Source organism: Podarcis filfolensis (assembly GCF_964270895.1).
Source record: "Podarcis filfolensis genome assembly, chromosome: 4".
Lineage (NCBI taxonomy): Eukaryota > Metazoa > Chordata > Lepidosauria > Squamata > Lacertidae > Podarcis > Podarcis filfolensis.
In genome coordinates this window covers 95,187,717-95,206,089 of record NC_139607.1, presented here as the reverse complement: position 1 = coordinate 95,206,089, position 18,373 = coordinate 95,187,717, and the positions used below count along the sequence as shown (strand labels likewise).

Sequence of the window (18,373 nt, the reverse complement as noted above, 5' to 3'; positions counted from 1 at the left end):
TTATGTTAGCAAGTCTTGGCATTTTTCATCTTAATCTCCCTTGGTTTGGCTGTCTGCTGATTTTAAATCTCATGACCAGCCAGGCTGCCAACTAATCCATAGAGGCATTGGCACTGGATGTTAAATTCATTCCTTCGTTTGCCACCGGTTGCAAGGAATTTCAAGCATTCCTCCTCAGCCTGGGTTCAACTTCCAATGAGCTTCTTTAAAAAACAGCAACAGCAGATCCTTCAAAGTCCAACTGGTTTGCACCTCGTGTTCTGACTATCAAGACTTGCTGGGAATTACACCAAGTCAGGCCATTGCTCATTCCACATTTGCTGCTGGCCCTGATGCAAAGCCAAGGGAGTGGCAGTGATGCATAGTGGTTAGAATGTTGGACTAGAACCCAGGAGTAAAGGTAAAGGGACCCCTGACCATTAGGTCCAGTCGTGACCGACTCTGGGGTTGCGGCGCTCATCTCGCTTTACTGGCCAAGGGAGCCAGCATACAGCTTCTGGGTCATGTGGCCAGCATGACTAATCCACTTCTGGAGAACCAGAGCAGCGCATGGAAACGCCGTTTACCTTCCCACTGGAGTGGTACCTATTTATCTACTTGCACTTGGACGTGCTTTGGAACTGCTAGGTTGGCAGGAGCAGGGACTGAGCAACGGGAGCTCACCCCGTCATAGGGATTCGAACCGCCAACCTTCTGATCGGCAAGTCCTAGGCTCTGTGGTTTAACCCACAGCGCCACCCGCGTCCCTTTGCCACCCACATCCCTTAAGGACCCAGGAGACCAGTGTTCAAATCTGCGCTCGGCCATGGGCCAGTCACTGCCTCTCAGCCTAACCTACCTCACAGGGTTGTTCTGGGGATTAAATGAGGAGGGGGAGGACTGTGAACGCCACCTTGATACAAAAGCAACAAATAAGTAAGTTGTGCAGGCTTGTAGCTGAATGACAAAGCAGATGTACCTACGGGACCGCCTCTCCTGGTATGTCCCGCGGAGGACCTTAAGGCCCACAAATGACAACACTTTGGAGGTCCCAGGTCACAAGGTGGTTAGATTGGTCTCAACTAGGGCCAGGGCCTTTTCAGTACTGGCCCCGACTTGGTGGAACACTCTGTCACAAGAGACCAGGGCCCTGCGGGACTTGACCTCTTTCCGCAGGGCCTGCAAGACACAGCTGTTCTGCCCGGCCTTTGGCCAAGGCACAGTCTGACCCCTCCTTTGGTAATCCTCACAGAACTCTAGCCCAATGGTTGCCATTAATTTGATTTTGAATTGATTTTAGAATGAATTGATTTTAGAATGCTGTGTTACTTTTATTGTTGTTAGCCGCTCTGAGCCCGGCTTCAGCTGGGGAGGGCGGGATATAAATAAATTATTATTATTATTATTATTATTATTATTATTATTATTATTATTCACCTAAGGCATGAACTTGTGCATCTCCCGCCTCCCTGCACCCGTGTTTTCTCCCCCCAAGATGCACCTTTGCTGGGAAAGTTATCCTGTTTATTCCTTATTAATTAGCATCTTTGCCCTCAGGGGTCAGCTGGAGGTTGCTAATATAGGTTACACCCTGAGGGAGATGAGCCCATCACTGAAACGCAGGCAATCATGGTGACACTTTTGGGTTGAAGAGCAGGAATGGGGAGCTTGTTGCTGGACTCCATCTCCCATCAGCGAGCGTGACTTGGGGTCAAGGATGATGGGAGATGTAGGAGTCAGTGCTTTAAATGAAGGCTCAGCCAGCGGGAGGGTTTGGCTGGGATTGGAAGGAGCAGGGATCCCGTTCTATTTTGCAGAAGGGAGAAAGGGGGGCCAAGAGAGGTGGGTTAAATTGTGGGTCAGAGACTAAAGCAGGTTGAAGAATTGCTTACATTCCAGAGATGATTTACAGATGGTAGACGATTTGCAGATGGTATTTAACTCCAAGTAGGCTTGCTAAATTCGGGACGCAGGTGGCGCTGTGGGTTAAACCACAGAAACTAGGACTTGCCGATCAGAAGGTCGGTGGTTCGAATCCCCACGACGGGGTGAGCTCCCGTTGCTCGGTCCCAGCTCCTGCCAACCTAGCAGTTCAAAAGCACGTCAAAGTGCAAGTAGATAAATAGGTACCACTCCAGTGGGAAGGTAAACGGCATTTCCTTAAGCTGCTCTGGTTTGCCAGAAGCGACTTAGTCATGCTGGCCACATGACCCGGAAGCTGTACGCCGGCTCCCTCGACCAATAAAGCGAGATGAGCGCCACAACCCCAGAGTCGGCCACGACTGGACCTAATGGTCAAGGGTCCCTTTACCTTTACCTTAGGCTTGCTAAAAGACTGAATCAGATAAGTGCTGGCGATGCAATGAGGTTGAGGGAACATTCTTTCATATGTGGTGGAGCTGTAAAAGGGTAGAAGAGTATTGGGAAATGATCCACAATGAATTGAAAAAAATGTTTAAAAGTACTTTCCCAAAAAACCCAGAGTCCTTTTTGTTGGGGATAATTCAGGCAGAAATTCCCAGGTGTCAAAAAGGGTTATTTATGTTTGCCACTACTGCGGCCCGTGTTTTGTTAGCCCCAAAATGGAAAACGAGGGAGATCTCAACTAAAGAAGAATGGCTACTTAAGTTGACAGAATATACGCAGCTTTGCAGACTTAACATGTAGAATAAGAGAACAAGGAGAACATACGTTTAGAGAAGACTGGAATATATGGGGGGGAAACTGTGCACAGTTGAAAACGCTGGCAGCATTAAGATAAATTCAACAGTGTAAAAAAGTTTTGATGGATGCAATAATGGAATACTGAATGGTTTAGTTTTTGTAAAATATCCAGGGATTTATGATATGCAAAATGAACCATGAAAAGAGAGGAAAGGAAGTCATTGATATTTTAAGGATGTTTAAATTAGTGTTTTAAATTGTAAAACAGAAAGTTTAATTACACACACACACACAAAGCAGTGCTTACATTCTGGGCCAGATTTCTGCATACAAACACTATTTATTATTATTATTATTACTACTACAGTATTACAAGATGCATTTACAGAGTTCAGGGACACATCCCAGCCGCCTGCTGAGTTCTGGGAGGGGAATGTGATCTGGTGAGAGTCCGGAGGGTGATACACAGAGGCCCAGAGGCTTTTTAATGGTGATTCTCCACTTATGGAATGCCTGCATCCCCAAGGATGCTTATTTGGCACCCTCGCTTTTAATTTTCAGAAGTCCAGGCCAATACTCATCCCCCCCCTCCAATTCAGCAAGGCAGTTTAGCTGCTTTTATTGACTGCCTACCCACGTCCCCGTTATTTTGCATAATTTGCTCTTCTATTTGCATGCCCTAATTTGCATAATTTATTCACGCTTTGCCAGGCAAGGGGACTCTGCTGGAAATCCCTTCCGCCGCCTCTCTGGCTTCTGAGAATACAAGCACATCTCCACAATCGTGAGAGCTAGAAGCTTGATTGTTCTTCACATGCTAAACTTACCCTGTGGGGAAACCCCACACCGAAAATGGCAAAAAAAAAAAAGATGGTGAAAAATTGGATGGACTAGCTGATACATGGGGAAGATGAATTTTATATTTTTGCTATTTTAACGCAAAAATATAATCTATCAGATGCAGCCCAAGGGCAATATCTTCAGTTACAACATCTCCTAACAAGTGTGCTTGGGCCATCAGCCCTTTCAGCTTCCGAGATACCTGAGATATTGGAACAATTGGACCACTCATTCAGAAATAAAAAGCCAGCAATTACTTTTTATAGATATCCTATTAACAATACACAAGTTCAATAGGCAGACTGTAAGAGGTGATTGGAATAAAGAACTGGAACTTTCATTATTACACAGACAGTGGGAAAATGTATTAGCTTCAATACCTAAAGTGTCATTAGATTTAAAATTAAGACTAATACGTCAGAAAATAATACTTAGAGTTTACTGGACTCCATTAAAGGAAAAGGGACCCCTGACAATTAAGTCCAGTCGCGAACGACTCTGGGCTTGCGGTGCTCATCTCGCTTTACTGGCCGAGGGAGTTGGCGTTTGACCGCAGTGGTACCTATTTATCTACTTGCACTGGTGTGCTTTCAAACTGCTAGGTTGGCAGGAGCTGGGAGCGAGCAACAGGAGCTCACCCCGTCGCGAAGATTCGAACCGCTGAGTGGTTTAACCCACAGCTCCACCCGAAAAGGGGTTAGCCAGTGGGAGAGCCAGTGTGGTGTAGTGGTTAAGAGTGGTAGACTCGTAATCTGGTGAACCGGGTTCGCTTCCCCGCTCTTCCACATGCAGCTGCTGGGTGACCTTGGGCCAGTCACACTTCTCTGAAGTCTCTCAGCCCCACTCACCTCACAGGGTGTTTGTTGTGGGGGAGGAAGGGAAAGGAGATAGTTAGCCGCTTTGAGACTCCTGAAGGGGAGTGAAAGGCGGGATATCAAATCCAAACTCCTCCACCTCTTCTTCTTCTAGCTAAGATAGCTCATTGTTGGAAATGTGGCAAGGACAATGCCTCTCTGAAGCACATGTTTGTACAGTGTTCTTTACTTAAGTTTTGGGGGAGAAAGTGCTGGACTGTGTAACTATGACTGTGCAGAAAAAGTTAAATCTCTCAGCGGAAAATATTTTATTCAACTATATACCTGCAGTATGGAAATTATCAATGGGGCAACGGAAATAGATTTTCCATGCCCTAATGGTGGCCAAGAGATTGATATTGAGGAATTGGAAAATAAAGATATTATACTCTTCAATCAATGGACTGACAGTATGACATCACTGGCAATTTATGAATGGACTGCTTACAGGCGCAGACCCTCTATGGATAAACATGATAACATCTGGAATGAGTTTATCCCAAAAGTAGTAGGCCTATTAACATTTACATAAGCACTAGGACAATAACTAAGATCATGGCCACTGGTCCCATCACCTCCTGGCAAATAGAAGGGGAAGAAATGGAGGCAGTGAGAGATTTGACTTTCTTGGGCTCCATGATCACTGCAGATGGTGACAGCAGCCACGAAATTAAAAGACACCTGCTTCTTGGGAGAAAAGCAATGACAAACCTAGACAGCATCTTAAAAAGCAGAGACATCACCTTGCCAACAAAGGTCCGTATAGTTAAAGCTATGGTTTTCCCAGTAGTGATGTATGGAAGTGAGAGCTGGACCATGAAGAAGGCTGATTGCCGAAGAATGGATGCTTTTGAATTATGGTGCTGGAGGAGACACTTGAGAGTCCCATGGACTGCAAGAAGATCAAATGTATCCATTCTGAAGGAAATCAGCCCTGAGTGCTCACTGGAAGGACAGGTCGTGAAGCTGAGGCTCCAGTACTTTGGCCACCTCATGAGAAGAGAAGACTCCCTGGAAAAGAACCTGATGTTGGGAAAGATGGAGGGCACAAGGAGAAGGAGACGACAGAGGACAAGATGGTTGGACAGTGTTCCTGAAGCTACTAACATGAGTCTGACCAAACTGCGGGAGGCAGTGGAAGACAGGAGTGCCTGGTGTGCTCTGGTCCATGGGGACATGACTAAACGACTAAACAACAACTACAAGAACAATAACACTATACCAATTTATACAAGAATGTATGGGAATATAATATATTGCTTATTTTTTGCATATTTTAACTTTTATATTTATCTTTGTTTTTCACCCTCTCACTTTTCCTCCTCCTTTTTTGTATCACTTTGTTTCTTTTAACTGACGTCACCTTAGTAAAATATAAATATTAAAAAAATGAAATTTTCTTGTTCTTCAAAAGTGCCACATTCTACGCCTGACACGCTTCCTCCTCCGAACTCCTATGAGTCCAAACTATGCACAAAACCCTGCCGTTATTTTGCCCAGTTCCTGCTGTTTCGTTTGCAGCTTGCCTCCTATACCAGAAACTCCACAAGGAGAATTCATGCTTATCACTGCAGGGAGGCTGTGTGGGTATTAACCTGGTTGCATTTAGAGGATTATCTTCTGCTGTCTAGAACGAAGAGTTCGATAGCAGTCACATTTATAGCGGTGCGTGCCGTTGTTGTTGTTGCTTATGTAGTCCGGGCCCAAGCGTGTGTGTTTGACAAAATGATGCTTCTTGGCTGATCGTAATCTCGACCTCTCCAAAATGCAACTAGTCCCTCTGATCCTCTGATTCTTCTTTCTTCCTCAGGTCCACTGGTGGTGACTGCCGATGAATTTACATAGGAGCCATGGTTATTCTACGGCAGGTAAGTTGCGTGCCCGCTCTCTGTTGACAGTGCTAATTTTAAGATACTGTGTTGCTCCCCTGGCTTAAGAAGAAACCTTGTCAGAGATGAGGGGGTGGATAGTTCCCTGGCTATTTTTATGTGACACCCCACCCGTTTCTGGAAGAGGGCTAGTGGACACTTTTATCTCTTGTATCTCATCGGCCTTAGTCCTTGATTAGCTTAAAGGGAATCACTGACGTGTGTTGTGTAGATTAACTAGCTAGGAAGTGTTTGGCATCTTGCAAGGAGTAGATTATATCATTTTCAGCTGGTTGGAGGGGAAACAGCTATAAAGTAACTACACAGCAGTGATTAGAGAAGATCGCGGGGACTTAATGAGACACCTTGCTGAAAATGCAAAAGGAAAAAGGAGGAAAAGGGAAGTTGATACACCATTCACCTATGGTTTTTCCCCAAAATAATCTTGCATTTGATCCATAATATAAGAGGCATTCATACAGATTTAGATCTCCTCCGGTGTGCAATTGTTGATATATGGAAATTAGTCAGACATCAGAGAAAATTGATATCATTCACAATGTGGGCAGTGCAGTTCTATAGCATTAACAAAGATCGAAAGCAACTCCCCTTGTGAAGGAATCTGGGGAAATAGCCATCATAAATTTGCTGGACCTGTGAAACTGGGAGGGCTCCTGTAAATCCCAGGCTGTCCCTGGAAAATAGGGAGACTTGGAGGGTCTGTGGGCGTTTTGTTTTCAAGGGAACAGTGTGCAAGTTATGTTATGTGCAGTTGAGCTTCAAGGAAAACACAGCCTACGTCACTGCAAAATAAAATATTGGAGCACTCTAAATCATTTGCACATACACAGAAAATATCAGCAACACATGGAGATCTGCACTGATTGTTGCAATGCCTCCCAAATCATTATTATTCTATGATTATAAGATTATTGTAGAATCTTAAAAGTAAAGGTAAAGGGACCCCTGACCATTAGGTCCAGTAGTGACCGACTCTGGGGTTGTGGCGCTCATTGTGCTTTATTGGCCGAGGGAGCCGGCGTACAGCTTCCAGGTCATGTGGCCAGCATGACTAAGCTGCATCTGGCGAACCAGAGCAGCGCACGGAAACACCATTTACCTTCCCGCTGGAGCAGTACCTATTTATCTGCTTGCACTTTGACGGTTTTCGAACTGCTAGGTTGGCAGGAGCAGGGACCGAGCAGCGGGAGCTCACCCCGTTGCGGGGATTCGAACCGCCGACCTTCTGATCGGCAAGTCCTAGGCCCTGTGGTTTAACCGACAGCGCCACCTGCGTCCCTTGTAGAATCTTAAAAGGCTGCAAAAACTTTACACGGGGCTGACTCTCACGAGGGGACTGCATTTCTGAAATTGGCCACTACCCTGCTGAAGAAAGTTGTGATGCAACCTCAGTTTGTATCAGCTCTTGTCATAAAAGGAGAGGAAAGCTGAGCTTTGTCTGAGCTCAGAGAACCTATCCGCTCATCCCAGCGTCCTTTCCCTTCCGCATTGTAAGTTTAAAGAGAAGCAAATATTGTTGGGCAGAGGGAAGGTCTGTTGAGAGCCAGAGCTTATCATCTTTAGCGGCTGGCAATTTGGTTGTGGCAACCTGCTTTCTGGGTAAACAAAGAGAGGAGGAACGGGTGAGGAGCAAATGGGCTGTTAAAACTGTGGCCTCTGTGTGTGTGTGTGTGTTTTATGGTACTGCTGGGCTGCATTAAAGGATCACAACATTTGTCTGCGTTACAGCTTCACTGTATTTTTCGCTCTATAAGACGCACCTGACCATAAGACGCACCTAGTTTTTAGAGGGGGAAAACAAGGAAAAAATATTCTGTGCAGAGCATGTAAGCGGCTCTCACTTTTCTTGCTTTAAACCATTCCGTCCCTCCTCCTGCTTCGCTGAGAAGCCAGCAGAGCAAGAGCGATAGCTGCGCAGCACCTCTTCCGCTGGCTTCCCAGCAAAGCGGGATGAGGGACGAAAGGGAGCCCTTACAAGGGAGCGCTGAGCAGAGCCTGGGAGCGGCTCTTGCTGGCTTTTCTGGGAGGTGTGAGAAGGGACAGAGGGCAGCCTGTCAGTCCCTTCCCCCACCTCCCAGAAAAGCCCCCAAGAGCTGCGCTCGCTTTAAAGAGCAGCGCGGAGCGTGTGTGCGGCTCTTGGCGGCTTTTCCCCAAGGAGGGAGAAGGGAAAGACGGGCTGCCCTTTTCCCTCCTCAGGGAAAAGCCCCCAAGAGCCACAACACACGCTCCACACGGCTCTTTAAAAGGAACACTGAGCAGAGCCTCCCCTCCTGCATTCGCTCCATAAGACGCACACACATTTCCCCTTACTTTTTAGGAAGGGGAAAGTGCATCTTATGGAGCGAAAAATACGGTAGTTCAAGACCAGGTGAATGGTTCAGTCTGGGGGGGAAAGAACTAAAAACTCTGTTTTGCAACCCCTTTGTTTACCACTGAGTTATGTACCAGCTGGGTATTTGACACCTGTTAAACTAGCGAGAAGATCAAACCTCTCCATTCTGAAGGAAATCAGCCCTGAGTGCTCACTGGAAGGAAAGATCCTGAAGCTGAGGCTCCAATACTTTGGCCACCTCATGAGAAGAGAAGACTCCCTGGAAAAGACCCTGATGTTGGGAAAGATGGAGGGCACAAGGAGAAGGGGACGACAGAGGACAAGATGGTTGGACAGTGTTCTCGAAGCTACCAGCATGAGTTTGACCAAACTGCGGGAGGCAGTGGAAGACAGGAGAGCCTGGCCTGCTCTGGTCCATGGGATCACGAAGAGTTGGACATGACTAAACAACTGAACAACAACAAACTAGCGATAATGTACAGGATGATTAGTAAGCCATGTTGGAAATGCAAAGATAAAGATGGAGATTTTTACCACATGTGGTGGACATGTGAGAAAATGAAACAGTTTTGGGAACAGATTTATAACGAATTGAAAAAGAGATTTAAATACGCTTTCCCGAAAAAGGTGGAAACTTTCTTCCTAGGCTTGATGGGAGAGGAAATATAAAAAGCAGATCAAAGGTTATTTATTTATGTATGCTATGACTGCTGCCAGAACTTTGTTAGCCCCAAAATGGAAAGTACCAGAATTACCAACAATAGAGGAGTGGCAGACGAAGATGGTTGATTATGTGGAACTAGCAAAACTGACCTGTAGGATCCGAAATCAGGAGGAAGCAAAATTCCAAAAAAAGTAGGAGTAAATTTATGGAATACATAAATAATAACTGTAGAAATTTGAAGTCTCTGGCAGGACTGAAATAAATCTTACGACGTAGATAGGATTGGATATACAATATGAAACTGTGGAAAAGTAACTGACATAAGAAAACCTGTTGAAGTGAGGGAAGGAAGTCAATGCTCAGCAGAGTGTGGGGAAGGAATGTGGGTAAATGATTGTTGAATTTTACTGTATTTTATTTGTTTGTATTCAATGAAACACCAATAAAAAGCACTTTTTAAAAAAGAGTTATGTACCAGCTGTAGCTCCATAGTAAACGAAAGTGTTGCATGCAGATGGGTCTAAGATCTCATCCCAGTCAAAGGGTAGGGTAGGAGGAGACAGGAAGGACCTCTCTCTCCCTGAGAGCCTGGAGACATTCTGCCAGTCAGAGGAGCCCTCCAGATACATTTGGACTACAACTCCCATCATTGCTTACCACTGGTGACTCTGGCTAGGGTTGATGGGAGTTGTAGTCCATCATTTTCCTAAGGCCCCCATGTTTTCTGCCCCTGAAGGAGCCTAGACCATGGGTAGGCAAACTAAGGCTCAGGGGTCGGATCCGGCCCAATCGCCTTCTAAATCCAGCCCGCAGACGGTCCAGGAATCAGTGTGTTTTTACATGAGTAGAATGTGTTCTCTTATTTAAAATGCATTTCTGGGTTATTTGTGGGGCATAGGAATTTGTTCATTATTTTCCTTCAAAATATAGTTCCCCCACAAGGTCTAAGGGACAGTGGACTGGCCCCCTGCTGAAAAAGTTTGCTGACCCCTGGCCTAGACTGACTTAGATGGAATATTGTTTTGTTCTGATAGAAAGCAGCTTTCTGTGTTCCTTCCCTTCAGTACTTGGACTTGATCTAAGACCCTACCTGCCTGCGCACCGGAGTATTACATGCTCTGATTATATCCTGCTTGGACTACTGCAATCCGCTCTACGTGGGGCTACCTTTGAAATGACCCAGTAACTATAACTAACAAAGCTGCCAGACTGGTGACTGTGAGCGGCTGCCAGGACCATATCACACCAGTCCTGAAAGACCGACATTGGCTCCCAGTACATTTCCAAGCACAATTCAAAGTGTTGGGTCACAACCTGCAGTGCTGCATCTGCGCTCGCATGGGTCGCAATTCGGTGCTACTGCGCCGAAAGTAACCCGAAAGTAATGTGTTTCGGGTTCGACACGGTGCGCAACCCAAAATTGTGCAACACAAAGTGTCTGTAACCCGAGGTATATCTGTAATAAAAAAGTCACATACATGAAACCAATTCTAATCTGAGATACCGAGATTTAAGAAGGCTTGTCAAAACACAATAAACCCAACATAACATCAGAGAACCCGCACAACTGTTCTGTTTGAGTTATTGGATGGAGTAACTCTCATCAACAGTTGCCAAGTGCTACAAGATAAAAGCCGGCACTTTTCTAACAATTGTATCTTGCTCTTTGTTTACAGAGCTCATAATAGCTCAGGTGGCAACTCTCAAAGTAGAACAATCCAGGCGAGTTGTGTGTGTGCCATTGCGTCAGGAGGTAGGACACTTGCTCAGTGGTAGGACACTTGCTTGGAATGCAGAAGAGTCCAGGCTCAATAAGGACCTAAAAAGGGCCTGTTGGATGAGGCCAATGTCCTACCTAGTCCAGAATCTTGTTCTCACAGGGGCCAACCAGAAGCCCACCTGTGATTCCCACCAAAAGGCCTTTTCTGTGGTGGCTCCATAACCTTGGAATGCTCTCCCCAGAGAGGCTCACCAGGCGCCATCATTATATGTCTTTATTTTTTAAAAAAAATATTTATGATTTTCAGTTACATACTTTCAACAGTTTTACAGTCATTTTAACATTTCAAAACTCCCTTCCTCCTCTTTCTGCGGTTCCTTAAATTTATTTTTATCATTTCCTGCATATTCTAAATCAAGTCATTCTTTTATTCATCTTCTTTAATTATATACTCTTATGAAACTGCAGGTTATTACACTAATCCTGCCAATGTTCTTATCTGTTTACAATTTGTTTCCATTCTTTTTTTTAAAAAAGTTCGTTATCTTGATTGCATACTTTTCCAGCAGGTTTTGCTGTTTCTGCGTAGTCCATAAGTTTTTGTATCCATTCTTCTTTCGTTGGGACTTCTTATTTCCATTTTTGGGCAAATAACATTATTGCTGCTGTAGTCGCATACATGAATAAATTTCTATACTGTTTAGGTAGTTCTACCCCTATAATTCCCAGAAGAAAAGCTTCTGGGTTGTTGTTTTTTAAACTAATGTTATTTTAAACATCTTTTTCAATTCATTATCATCATTGCATGTCTTTAGGCACCAGGCAAAAACATTCCTCTTTACCCAGGCCTATGGCTATTAAATGCTGTGTAAGTGTGGAATGTCATTAATTATTTTATTATTTGTCTGTCAGTATGATTTTTATTCTGTTTTTATTATTGATGTACTGTAATGTGGTTTTAACGCTGTACACCACCCTGGGATCTTTTGATAGAGGGCGGTACATAAATTGAAATAATAATAATAATAATACTCAAAGTAGACCCACTGGAATTAACGGGCCTAGCTTAGTCCTGCTCATTAATTTCAATGAGTCATCTCTGAGTAAAAACTAGTGGAATACAGTGGAACCTCGATTCCCGAATGCCTCTGTTGTCATACGTTTTGGTTTTCGAACACCGAAGACCCGGAAGTAAATGCTTGCGGTTTTTGAACGTTTTCCGGAACCTGAACATGTGACGTAGCTGTCGCTGAGTGCAAGAAGCTCTTACAACCAATGGGAAGCCACATCTCCGCTTTTGAACATTTCAGAAGCCCAACGGGCTTCTGGAACGGATTCGTTCAAGAACTGAGGTACCACTGTACCACCTCGTATATCTAACTGTCTAAAACCCTTGGATGAACCTATTGTCAGTGATGGCTGAGTGACACTTAGGCCCCATGTGATGTGACATGTTCAGTTTTCTTCTTCTTCTTCTTCTTCTTCTTCTTCTTCAATCACTCATAGCCGAGTAAGATTATCTTCCATGAACACAGTTTTAACAATGAGTCCGTAAGTGACCGTGGAGGCCAATTCTGGATCCACATGTCCTTCCACAGTGGGGATATAGGTTTCCGGGTGGGAGTTGATCATGGTGAGGATTCACCAAGCCTGCCTTCCTCTTAGCATGTTTCTCCCTTGAGTCCTGAGCTTGAGTGTCTTCAAAGCCCATTACACCTTTGGTAAAGGCTGTTCTCCAACTGGAGCGCTCGCAGGCCAGTGTTTCCCAATTGTTGGTGTTTATACCACATTTTAAAAATTTGCCTTGAGACAGGTTTAACTCTTTTGTTGACCACCAGCATTACGCTTTCCATTTTTAAGTTCGGAATAGAGTAGTTGCTTTGGAAGACGATCATCAGGCATCCGCACAACATGACCAGTCCAACAAAGTTGATGTTGAGGAATCATCGCTTTGACACGGGTGATCTTTGCTTCTTCCAGTACACTGGTATTAGTTCGCCTGTCTTCCCAAGTGATGCATAAAATTTTTCAGACACCATTGACTGAATCTTGCAAGGAGTTGGAGATGGTGTTTATAAGTGGTCCATGTTTCACATGCGTACAGTAAGGTTGGTAGTACAATAGCTTTGTAAACAAGCATTTTGGTTTCCCTGCGAACGTCGCGGTCCTCAAACACTCTGAACTTCAATCGGGAGAAAGCCGCACTCGCAGAGCCCAGGCAATGCTGGATTTCGGCATCAATATTGACCCTTGTGGGAAGATAAGACCACCGAGTGCTTTTGGATGAGTGAGGGACGTGAAGGAAGGCAACAATTACCACTGGCCTCCCAGACATCATCGCCACAGCTGTGAGCTCTCCCTCATAAATCACACACTCCGCAAGCTGTTGTCCATTCTTGTCTTGTACAGGATTGATGTCCAAACCTGGAAGCTTCTCTGGACGGCAGTAAACAGGGCCACGAATGGTGCTCTGAGTGCCTGCCGGATGGTCCATTTGCATATAGATTGAAATGTGAATCACTTGGGCCTACTCATTAGCTGGAGGGATTGAGGCGTTTGGCATTTTTAATGGCAGCCACTGTCAGGATCCTGGCCATCAAATGGATTTACGAGGCAATTAATGCCTCCACAGTGGGTGCGATGGGGCAATGAAGATTCAGGTGGTGGGTGTCTTGCATATTCTTCAACATTTCTCTGGTGAAAATAGGGACGTCCCGTTCCACAGTGATAATTTATACCCCACACATCTGACTGGGTTGCCCCAGCCACGCTGGGCAGCTTCCGACATATATGAAAACATAATAAAACATTAAACATTTTTTAAAAAACTTCCCTATACAGGATTGCACTGTCAAACGCAGCCGCTTAACAGCAGCAACAATATGGTTCAAAATGAAACGTGTCTTCATGTATTCTTTCTTATGTTCCAACTTTCAAAATTTTGAATTTCTTGTGCTATGCATCTCAGCAGCCACATAGCATTAAAAAATACTGCCACAGGGCCAGACAGAGAAACCTGGAGATCTGAATTTGTCCTCCAGGCTTGAGATTCCCTATTCTGGGACTAGATCATACTGACTCTCAGTAGAGTGTGTGCATTCCCAACCCCGCCACATAATTTGGCGTCTGGTGGGTACCCAAATATGCCTGGTGGGCCACACTCAGCTTAGTGAGTCACTACTATGTTTCCGAGCACAATTCAAAGTGTTGGTGCTGACCTTGAAAGCCCTAAATGGCCTCGGCCCAGTAGACCTGAAGGAGCGTCTCCACCCCCATCGTTCTACCCGGACACTGAGGTCCAGCGCCGAGAGCCTTCTGGCGGTTCCCTCACTGCGAGAAGCCAAGTTACAGGGAACCAGGCAGAGGGCCTTCTTGGTAGTGGCGCCCGCCCTGTGGAACGCCCTCCCATCAGATGTCAAGGAAATAAACAACTATCTGACTTTTAGAAGACACCTAAAGGCAGCCCTTAGGGAAGTTTTTAAATGCTTGATGTTTTATCCTGTTTTAATATTCTGTTGGGAGCCACCCAGAGTGGCTGGGGAAACCCAACCAGATGGGCAGGGTATATATAAAAATATATATTATTATTAAATTATTATTACTCAGGATGCACAAACCAGTCCATTTTGGTTCTCTCTTGTTCTTCCAAACTTAAATCCAGTTTCCCACATTCCTGCAGATTTTTCTTTTTTAATTCCTTTTGAAAGTTCGTTAGCATTCTAGTGTGAATTTCTCCTAATATACACATTCCATGCTGGTTTGATTAATTTGCATATTCTAAAAAGAAATCCCTTCCACTACGATGCATTTCTGTCTGTTACTTTCACTAATAGGTATGTTATTATGCATCGATCCTCCTAATACAATGCGTTTTGTGCAAATCACTTGATTGGAGAACAGCGTCCCCCAAAATTCAGCGGAGTATGAATTTTGAAGGATGGTTGGGGGTTGATTCGCAAGAGAGGTGCCAATCAGGGACTTCCTCATTAAAATGCAAACGAGATCTGAGTTATCCCAGCATCTCAAAATGCCCGGCACCCCCCTCCTGCTGATTTCACCAGCACAGAATGGAGAGTTTTTCTTCTCCCAGCCGAATGGCCTCTTCTGCGCAGCCAGGCCAAATGGAATGTGAATGATTTATGGCCGTTTGCCAAGGAAGAGGGCAAGGCCATTTTACTGCCTGTGCCAGCCACCACCAGTGCCTTTCTCTGGGTCACAGGCTGCAGTTTCACGACCCACAAATCACTCCCTGGAAGGCGGCTTCCGCATAGATTTATTGCAAGGGGGAGGGGCTCATTTTGCAGCGAAGCAGGCGACTGTTCTTATCTGACCATAATATCACCTGCCAGGAGATGCTATTGGTTATGTTGACATTCTCCATGTCCTTCCTTCAGGGGGGCTGGGTTGGTGCTAGAGGAGGAGACGTAGAACGAGAACTACTGTGCGTGTTTTGCCAAGATAATGTCAACGCGAATCTATACATGCTCAGCTGTTGTTTGACAATATGGTGGGAGAGGCTTTCGCACTCCAGCGGCCACACTTATTTATTTATTATTGTTAACGGAGAAATCTGAGGGCTCCCTTGGACCAAAAACAAGGACACCAGCCAGGAATACCAGAGCAAACAGCAGCCAGTAGGCTTGGTCTTTATTGAAGACTGTCGCGACAGGACTCCCACCTGCCACCAGGTGGAACAAGATGGAAGCCCCGAACAAAAGAGCCCCCAAACTTTTATTAGCTGCTAATCCCCATGTTACACCCCCCCAAACTACATCACTAATACATCATGGTTACATCATGAAAGGGGAGGTCTGGTGGCAGTAATCTGAGCATCCTGGACCCTGCCCCATGGTTCTCCTTGCCCTCCACCAAACACCCATCAAGTGTAACAAAAGAGATATTTACATTTCCCTGTTTCCCAGCCAAGTTAATCACACCCTTTTGTCTTCATTGGGGTTTGTTATTTCTGGAATGGCTACCTCTCTGGCACTCAGGTATCAGGATGCCAGGGATTATCACTCAGGCAGAGGGGCTGCTGAGTAGCTGAGCTCACATGTCTATATGAATTTCTGAAGTTTTCCCAGTGAGCCAGTACATAGATACATTTATCAGTGAATTATTACATTTGGTATCGTGCAGCAAAGGTCCTTTGAATAGATAGGAAGAAACTGTGAAGAAGTGTTTTGTGGGGACAAATCACAAAAGTCACAAAAGTGATTGTGCTGGTTTTGGTAGTGGGCTGCATGCGCATGATATCTGCTGGAGGGGCAACCCCCCCAACCTATACATAAATTCCTCCAACATTATTAAATTTAAAGACATAAGAAGGGCACTGCTGGGTCTGGCCAATGGCCTTTGTAGGCCAACATCCTGTTCTCACAATGGCCAATCAGAGAATGGACAAATTCCAGACCCTCCAAGTGTCCCCATTTTACAGAAGCCACCTCAGTTTCTGGTTTGATCCCAGAATGTCCGGCTTTTCTTTAGGACGTCCCTATTTCCATCAGAGAGATGTTGGAGGGTATGGAGTTATCCGACCCCCGAGCCAAGGAGATAAGTAACTCTGCAACATTTAGAAGACATCTGAAAGCAGCCCTGTATAGGGAAGTTTTTAAAAAATGTTTAATGTTTAATTATGTTTTTATATATGTTGGAAGCTGCCCAGTGTGGCTGGGGCAACCCAGTCAGATGAGCGGGGTACAAATAAAATTATTATTATTAAATAGGGTGCCCCTATTTTCATCAGAGGAATGTTGGAAAGTATGCTTTGTTATGGGGTCTGGAGCCGAATGTAGCGAGTGTACCAGCCATCATTGATTGACTCATGAGGAGAGTGTGTGATTTCACCGGTGTGCAAAAATGTTGATATTTACGCGTGACATCCACTCTTTCTCCTTCGTCCTGAATATAATAATGTAAGCTGTTGTTGGTCAACGTTGAAGCACAGGATGAACACAATGATTTGCTAAGTGGTATACATAGAACCACATGTGTAAGCAGTTGTTGAAACTGGTTCAGCAAATGCTGAGTGGGATCTTTGCCCACTTCCCTGAATTTCTGAAGTGTTATATGCATATATATGTATATACAGTGGTACCTCGGGTTCCATACGCTTCAGGTTACAGACTCCGCTAACCCAGAAATAGCACCTCAGGTTAAGAACTTTGCTTCAGGATGAGAACAGAAATTGTGCTCTGGTGGCGCAGTGGCAGCAGGAGGCCCTATTAGCTAAAGTGGTGCTTCAGGTTAAGAACAGTTTCAGGTTAAGAACAGACCTCCAGAACGAATTAAGTAATTACCCCAAGGTACCACTGTATATGGGATGCGGGTGGCCTGTGGGTTAAACCACAAAGCCTAGGACTTGCCGATCAGAAGGTCGGCAGTTTGAATCCCTGCGACAGGGTGAGTTCCCGTTGCTCGGTCCCAGCTCCTGCCAACCTAGCAGTTCGAAAGCACGTCAAAGTGCAAGTAGATAAATAGGTACCACTCCAGCGGGAAGGTAAACGGCGTTTCCATACGCTGCTCTGGTTTGCCAGAAGCGGCTTAGTCATGCTGGCCACATGAACCGGAAGCTGATCGCCGGCTCCCTTGGCCAATAAAGCGAGATGAGCGCCGCAACCCCAGAGTCAGCCATGACTGGACCTAATGGTCAGGGGTCCCTTTACCTTTACCTTACCGCTGTATACACACACACACACACAGAGAGAGAGAGAGAGAGAGAGAGAGAGAGAGAGAGAGAGAAGCATAGCAAAATATGCCTCCATCTGGCCATTGTCTTCAACGACGGGCAGTACAGTTCTGAAATTTCAACTATTACCAGGAGAGTGTGCTGGAAGGCAAGAGATCGGATTCTCCCTTTCTCCTGCTGGAAGAGGAAACAAAGAACAGAAAGATGTGATAACTTTTATTTGACGGGATATGACTCTTGCTAAAAGCCATCTCTACACCCCAATATGGCGTAAATGAATCCAGGAACATTTTTGGAACACCGATATTATTCACAGGTCAAGGGTCAATTCCCCTACCATGGCTGAAGGATCAACTCCATCTATCGCGTGCTGCATTCTTTGGTGTCTGTGGTGGACTAATAATAATAATAATAATAATAATAATAATAATAATAATATATTTAATATATTTATACCCCGCCCATCTGGCTGGGTTTCCCCAGGCACTTTGGGCAGCTCCCGACAGAATATTAAAAACACGATAAAACATCAAACTTTAAAAACTTCCCTAAACAGGGTTGCCTTCAGATGTCTTCTAAAAGTCAGATAGTTGTTTGTTTCCTTGACATCTGATGGGAGGGCGTTCCACAGGGCGGGCGCCACTACCGAAAAGGCCCTGTGCCTCGTAGCTGCGAAAAAGAGAATTCCATGTTAAGGGACCATTAAGGGAAAGATTGAAAATAAAACCGTCAAGTAAGACAAA

At 45.1% G+C, this 18,373-nt stretch overlaps 1 protein-coding gene across 1 annotated transcript in view; it reads left to right on the top strand.

The window, feature by feature from the left end:
• MYO7A (myosin VIIA) overlaps positions 1-18,373 on the top strand; it is a 159,473-nt gene that overhangs the window by 19,152 nt on the left and 121,948 nt on the right. The window contains exon 2 of the mRNA XM_083609483.1: positions 6,148-6,205. Within this exon, the coding sequence (XP_083465609.1) occupies positions 6,188-6,205 (18 nt within the window). The 5' untranslated portion in view covers positions 6,148-6,187. The remainder of the gene's footprint in view (positions 1-6,147; positions 6,206-18,373) is intronic.